Source organism: Penaeus japonicus, unplaced genomic scaffold (assembly GCF_977035675.1).
Source record: "Penaeus japonicus unplaced genomic scaffold, GWHDUDI00000001_assembly GWHDUDI00000025, whole genome shotgun sequence".
Taxonomy (NCBI): Eukaryota; Metazoa; Arthropoda; class Malacostraca; order Decapoda; family Penaeidae; genus Penaeus; species Penaeus japonicus.
The window spans coordinates 28,313,391-28,320,890 of NW_028234427.1; the positions used below are offsets into that span (position 1 = coordinate 28,313,391).

The following is a 7,500-nucleotide window of genomic DNA, read 5'->3' on the forward strand; positions in this document are numbered from 1 at the left end:
GGCGCCGGGAGAAGGACCTCGGAAGCGAAGGTGCGGCGTTTGCGGCGAGGAGGGACACAACAGGAAGAGCTGTCCACAGAATGAATTTTGAAGGGCCCTTTTCACTAAACTCCTCCTTAATTTTTTCTTGTGTGAAAAGGGTTGGGTTCTCGCTGGCTTTGACACACCTCTTTTTTAAATGTGTATTAGAATTATTTCAAAATGAAATAATTATCATATAGTTATGCTAATGTAAAACTTGTAGAGACATTAGACTACAGATGTTTTTGGGTTGGTTTTCATCTGGTGCAATTTTGCAAGAAACATATGCGATGAAACCATGATTACATGCATTCTCCCAAGTCATTTATTAACACAAAACATATACAATGAACTAAAAAGTGTCCAGTAAGTAGAAACAACTTTAATAAGACTGTGTATAAACAAGCAAGATTTAATACTTGTGATAGGAGAATCGAACCTGGTATTGGAATTATTGTCTCAGTTTCCATTCGGTAGTTTATAATTAAAACATTCTTCCATTGCCTTGCGAAGAAAAAGCATATTCTTTGTCTATAAAGGATGGGGAAAAAAGGAAGAGAGAAAGTTGCTTTTGCCTTTTGTTTGCACAGACGTTTATGAAAATGAAGTAGAAACGTTTTCTTTGTATTTAAATTTGCCCGTCCCTGGAGTCTCGAGGCTCAAAATCTCAAGAGTGTTACAGGTGTGTACACAAGAGCCAGATTGTTTTTACTGATATTTATGTACCAGGGGAATGGTAATGTCTATGGACCCTTTTTGTAACAAACATATGATTTCAGTTTAGTAGAATGACGTGAACTAGGTGAAGAATTTATTATTTTGTGTGTAAATACGTTATGAGAAAGAGTAAGACATTGATGTGCATTTAGAGAAAGGTCCACTATGTTATATACAGAGCACAATATAAATATATATATGAAGTACAGATGTAAATATGGTTTTGTAACATCCGTGTAATAAATGCATTATATATTTGAAGTACAGGTTTTTGTGTTTGATTTATCTATTGAGGATATGTACATTTTCTTGTTGTTATGCAAAATATTGATGAACAACTTTTGTTAATTCATTAATTAAGAGTTTGCAGTATACTGGATAACATGCTTTGAAACGAAGGCTTTTGGCACATATTTGATAAGATTGAAAACATAACTATAATTATACATACGCTTAAGGAAGCTCCTTTTAATGTCAAGTTTCAGTAAGTTTTACTTTACGCATATACCAAAATTTCTATATGCAGTATATAATGAGCATAAGCAATACTTAAAAAGTACATGTAAACCTATCAATAAAGCCAGTGATAAGAAACACATGTAAACGTCTATTCGGGAATTTATTGAGATAATTTACATAAATCAGTTAAGTTCCTTTTCATCAACAAATCATGACTCATCCATATGGACATTATGGACATATATCGCTGAGAGGATCCATGGTGTAGGGGAATAAGATTCACAGGAAAATCCTCTTCTCCCTTTTCTCCTCTTTTCTCTCCATCTTCTTCCTGCTTCTCGTCCTCCTCCTTTCCATCCTACGTTTCTTCCCTTTCACCTCCTCCCCCTGATCAACTGAGCGCCTCCATTATTTGTCTGGCTTCGCTCAACTCTGAAAAAGTACGTTATTTGCTAGCTCTCACGTGTGAAATCACAAACAATATAATGATCTTTTACATATATTTGATATAAATAAAAATAAGTCTAAAGAATGAACGAGACGGACAGGAAAAGAAGGCATAAAGGAAAAGAAAGTCCTGCGTCCCTGCTCTCCCTCACCATGAATGAGGACGAGGAGCTGGTCGGGTGTGAGGGCGACTTTGCTCTCTTCTCCGTGACGGGCGAGAGTCAGCTGGGCCACCGCCTCGGTTCGGCTACCCACGTCCACGCCCACCACGTCGCACGCCCACTGGGGATTGCCGCCCACTGAGGAAGGAAGGAGTAAAGGAGAGTATCAAATAGCAGAATTATACAGCATAAAATATAATTTGGAGTCGAATAAAATGCGAATTCACTTGTAAGAAAAGAAAAGAAAAAATAAAATCTTTCATCCTTCCTCACTGTTCTTCCTTGCCGCAGCCAGTCGACGCGGCCCCAACTCACCCTTAAGACTGTCCTGCCTGAGGGCTTGGTGTAGGCGGGCCTGGTGCTCAGAGTAGACCCTCGTGAGCGCCGCCGCGTGCTCCCTGGGCAGCCCGAGTTGCTGCAGCTCCGAGTCCAGCACGGGGCCGTCCACGCCCGCCCCGCCCGCGCGTTCCAGCACCCAGCGCACCGCCGCCACCGCCGCCATGGCCTCGCTGCTCTCTGGCCGCCAGACGAAGGAGCAAGTTAGCATTATGTTTAGCAGATACACCCTTTACCGGGTATGTCGTGTTGTTGCATAATTCTAAGTTCTAATAATCAGTACTTTAATAATTTTCGTGTCACTCTGTGAATCATAGTGATCATATATAAGGTAGAAGTAATTTATATTGCATGCTTGTGTAGAAGTATACTGCCAGATACTGCACATTGATTATGCTATTTATCTGTAAGTCGTTATGAACAAAATACGAAAACAGTAATAAGTAATAGGTAAAACAAAACATAAAGCAAACAAACAAAAACAGCTACGATAAAAAAATAGAAATGAATCTTGACGTTTCCATTCCTCAATTAGCAATGGAAAAAATGGCTCATCCACTTTATTTTTTTCTTCGTCTGAAAAGGAAAGCGAGTGGATTCGAAACGTCACAATTCATTCATCTCCTATGGCGGCTGTGTTTCCTTTGGTCTTTATGAACGTTTCAAGTTGAGAAGCGGGATGGAGAGAGAAAAGCTGCCGTATACTTCCCGCACTAAAAGCTGATTTGGACTCCGGAAAGACCGAAGCAACAGGTGCGTTTCATCCCTCGCTGTGAGGACAGCAATCACTTACCTAATTTAGCGTCTTTTGTTAGCTTCTCCACCACTTCGTACTGGTAAAAAGAGAAACAGAAATAAACAAAGTAAACATTGGCATGGCATGTCTTTATATATACACACACACACACACACACACACACACGCACACGCACACGCACACGCACACGCACACGCACACGCACACGCACGCACACGCACACGCACACGCACACGCACACGCACACACACACGCACACGCACACGCACACGCACACGCACACACACGCACACACACACACACACACACACACACACACACACACACACACACACACACACACACACACACACACACACACACACACACACACACACACACACACACACACACACACACACACACACACACACACACACACACACACACACACACACACACACACCGTCGCATAAACAATCACCAACACACACTCACTCCCTCACTATACCCACGTCCCTTTTTCTCGTCCTCCTCCCGAGCGATGCAGACAGCGTCCCAAAGAGCCCATCTCCGGGGATCCTCCAGCCCGCCTACGCCTCAACAACGAGATGCAAAACAGACGAAATTTCGCCCGGTTCGCGTTGCAACGGTTGCAAACCGCGAAACCACGAGAGACGGAGGAGCAATGTGGAGAGACACGTTCAGGGAGAGAGAGAGGAGGATCGAGAGGAGGAGGGAGAGGGAGAAGGAGAGGGAGAGGGGGAGGAGGAGGGAGCAGGGGAGGGGGAGGGAGCAGGGGAGGGAGAGGGAGAGGGAGAGGGAGAAGGGGAGGGGGAGGGAGAGAGAGAGAGAGGCATAGGAGGAGGGGAGGGAGGAGGGAGTGGAAGAGGGAGAGGGAGAGAGAAAGGGAGAAAGAAAAGGAGAAGATGAGGGAGAGGGAGATGCGGCCAACAAATATGGGGAGGAGAGAGAAAAGGAGGGAGAGGGCGAGGGAGGAGGGGGGGGGGAACTAAGAGAGAATGCGAGAAAGAGGGAACAAGAGATAAAATTAAGAGGAAATGAGAGAAAGAAGAGAGGGAATGAGTGGAAGAATGAAAGAAAAAAGAGAGTCCATGTGGCAGATTGAAAGACACAAAAACAACAATAAACAAATAAAAAGACAAAAAGACAAAAAAAGAAAATGGAAAAAAATGTATATTTATATTTATATTACCGAAAAAAAGAAACAAGACAGAAATGGAAACCGAAAAACAATACCCCCGCGACCGCTCGCATATGCAGGAGGCTTACCCGCCCTCTGATCAGACGCCAATCAACGTCTGGCACCCGGAGAACACGCTCGCCAGGGAGAAGGGGGCGGGGCAGGGGGGAGATTAGGGGATGGGGGATGGGGGATGGGGGATGGGGGATAGGGATGGGGATGGGGATGGAGGGAGGGACAGAGAATGAGAGAGGGGAAGGAAGAGGGTGAGAAAGAGCGACAAAGAAGAAGAGAGAGGGGAAGGAAAAGGAAGAGAAAGGGAGAGAAGAGGAAAATCACAAGAGGGAAAAGGAGGCGAGGGAGAGGGAGAGATAGAGAGAGAGAGGAAGAACGAAAGAGAGACAGAGGAAGAGAGGGAGGGAGGGAGGGAGGAAGGAAGAGAGGGAGGGAGGGGGAGAGGGGGAGAGGGAGAGAAGGAGGGACGGAGAGAGGAGGAGAGGGAGGGAGGGAGAGATTGAGAGAGGGAGGGAGGGAGGCAGGGAGGGAAGAAAAGAGAGAGAGAGAGGGAGATAGGGAGGGACAGAGGGATGGATGGATGGAGGGAGGGAGGGAGAGAAATAGAGAGAAAAAAAAGAGAGATAGAAATAGATAGATAAATAGATAGACAGAGAGATAGCGAGGGGGGGATCGAGGAAAGGGGGCATATAGTGCAAAAGGAAGGAAAACAAAGAGGGAGGGAGGGAGGAGAGCGAGTGAGAAAAGTGAGAAGGGGAAAGAATAAGTTGACGTCCGTAGTCATCTCCTCCTCAGAAACGGCTTGAATTTTCTTCGTGTGTGTCTTTTACTTATTATTATTATTTTTTTAAATCATTTTTTTAGAGGCTAGTGTGTGTCTTATCTTGTTGGGAGAAGAGATTCTACAAAGCAAAGGGACTCAAACGAACACACACATACACACATACACACACACGCACACAAATACACTTTCTCTCTATATATATATTTCTCTCTATATATCTCCCCACTCCACCCAGTCTCTCTCTTTCCTTATCCCATCTTTATCTCCCTCCCTCCCTATTCCATCCTTCTCCCACCCTCCCTACCCCCCCTCACTCCCTCTCTTCCTCCCCACACCCCATCTCTCCCTCTTCTTTCCTCCCCTCGCTCCATCTCTCTCTCCCTCCTTCCCCTCACCCTATCCCTCTCTCCCTCCCTCTCCTCACCCCGTCCCTTCCTCCCTCCCTCCATCTCCTCACCCCGTCCCTTCCTCCCTCCCTCCCTCCCTTCCTCATTCCAGAAATAAAAATAAAATAAAAACATAAAATCAGAAAATAATAAAAATAAAGACAAAAAATAAAAATTATATTATCAATAATACAATCCAATAATAAAACAAAAAATAAAAAAAAAACAAAAAATATACTAATAAATAATCTCCTCATTTCCCCCACATAATATAATCCCCCTCTCCCTCTCCTCGCTCCACCCATCTCTCTTTCTCTCTCCTTCCACTCACCCAATCCCCCTCTCTCTCCATCCCTTCACTCCATCTCTCTCTCCTCCTCCCCCACTTTATCCCTCTCTCCCCCTCCCCCCACCTTATCCCTCTCTCCCCTTCCCTCCCCCACCTTATCCCTCTCTCCCCTTCCCTCCCCCACCTTATCCCTCTCTCCCCTTCCCTCCCCCACCTTGTCCCTCTTCCTCCCTCCCTCCTCCACCAGCCGTCTGGTTAGCTCATTGGTAGCGTGTCGGCAGATCGAGCCCCGCCCAAGCTCGTGAGCTTCCACTGTCACCTGGCGGTTACTGACGTAGCTGGGCACTGCGTTGGGTAAGGACCAAGCTCAGATCGAGTCAACACTCGTTGGCACATTCTCTCACGAGTCAGCACACGCTGGCACAGGCGGGCTCGCGTCACTGCATACAAGCCCGGCGTAGCATCTGCTCCGCAAATCTGGCTTATCCTTATCCTTACCTCCTCCACCTTATCCCTCTCTCCCCCACCTTATCCTTCTCTCCCCTTCCCTCCCCCACCTTATCCCTCTCCCTCCCTCCTTCCCCCACATTATCCCTCTCCCTCTCTCTCCCTCCCTCCCTCCCCCACCTTATCCTTCTCCTCCTCCCTCCCCCCCCCCACCTTACCCCTCTCTCCCCTTCCCTCCCCCACCTTATCCCTCTCCTCCTCCCTCCCTCCCCCACCTTATCCTTCTCCTCCTCCCTCCCTTCCCCACCTTATCCCTCTCCCTCCCTCCCTCCCCCACCTTATCCCTCTCCCTCCCTCCCTCCCCCACCTTATCCCTCTCCCTCCCTCCCTCCCCCACCTTATCCCTCTCCCTCCCTTCCTCCCCACCTTATCCCTCTCCCTCCCTCCCTCCCCCACCTTATCCCTCTCTCCCCATCCCTCCCCCACCTTATCCCTCTCCTTCTCCCTCCCATCCCACCTTATCCCTCCCTCTCTCCCCTTCCCTCCCCCACCTTATCCCTCTCTCTCCCTCCTTCCCCCACCTTATCCCTCTCTCCCCCTCCCTCCCCCATTTTATCCCTCTCCTCCTCCCTCCCTCCCCCATTTTATCCCTCTCCCTCCCTCCCCCACCTTATCCCTCTCTCCCCATCCCTCCCCCACCTTATCCCTCTCCCTCCCTTCCTCCCCCACCTTATCCCTCTCTCCCCTTCCCTCCCCACCTTATCCCTCTCCCTCCCTCCCTCCCCCACCTTATCCCTCTCCCTCCCTCCCTCCCCCACCTTATCCCTCTCCCTCCCTCCCTCCCCCACCTTATCCCTCTCCCTCCCTCCCTCCCCCACCTTATCCCTCTCCCTCCCTCCCTCCCCCACCTTATCCCTCACTCCCCTTCCCTCCCCTACCTTATCCCTCTCCTTCTCCCTCCCATCCCACCTTATCCCTCCCTCTCTCCCCTTCCCTCCCCCACCTTATCCCTCTCTCTCCCTCCTTCCCCCACCTTATCCCTCTCTCCCCCTCCCTCCCCCATTTTATCCCTCTCCTCCTCCCTCCCTCCCCCACCTTATCCCTCTCCTCCTCCCTCCCTCCCCCACCTTATCCCTCTCTCCCCTTCCCTCCCCCACCTTATCCCTCTCTCCCCCTCCCTCCCCCACCTTATCCCTCTCTCCCCCTCCCTCCCCCACCTTATCCCTCTCTCCCCCTCCCTCCACCTTATCCCTCTCTCCCTCCCCCACCTTATCCCTCTCCCTCCCTCCCCCACCTTATCCCTCTCCTTCTCCCTCCCATCCCACCTTATCCCTCCCTCTCTCCCCTTCCCTCCCCCACCTTATCCCTCTCTCCCCCCCACCTCCCTAAAGACCTCCTTCCGAAGCACTCACACTGAGCGGGGGTCCTGGGATGGCCTTGGCGACTTGGCCCACGAGCAGACGCAGCTTCACCGAGGTCTGTGGGAGGAACATGGCAT

The 7,500-nt window shown here is 49.2% G+C and overlaps 2 protein-coding genes across 4 annotated transcripts in view; one reads left to right on the forward strand and one right to left on the reverse strand.

Annotated features, from left to right (window-relative positions):
* Positions 1-1,004, forward strand: part of Top3alpha (topoisomerase 3-alpha) — a 42,741-nt gene extending 41,737 nt beyond the window's left edge. The window contains exon 18 of the mRNA XM_086551759.1: positions 1-1,004. This exon is cut by the window's left edge and continues 116 nt beyond it. Coding sequence (XP_086407885.1) covers positions 1-91 — 91 coding nt within the window. The 3' untranslated portion in view covers positions 92-1,004.
* A 337-nt stretch (positions 1,005-1,341) lies between these two features.
* Positions 1,342-7,500, reverse strand: part of LOC122247985 (COMM domain-containing protein 4) — a 95,451-nt gene continuing 89,292 nt past the window's right edge. For all 3 annotated transcript variants that reach the window (XM_043007706.2, XM_043007707.2, XM_043007708.2), the window contains 5 exons: positions 7,415-7,480; positions 2,935-2,974; positions 2,121-2,321; positions 1,797-1,943; positions 1,342-1,629 (listed from right to left, as the gene is read on the reverse strand). In XM_043007706.2, coding sequence (XP_042863640.2) covers positions 1,589-1,629; positions 1,797-1,943; positions 2,121-2,321; positions 2,935-2,974; positions 7,415-7,480 — 495 coding nt within the window. In that variant the 3' untranslated portion in view covers positions 1,342-1,588. The remainder of the gene's footprint in view (positions 1,630-1,796; positions 1,944-2,120; positions 2,322-2,934; positions 2,975-7,414; positions 7,481-7,500) is intronic.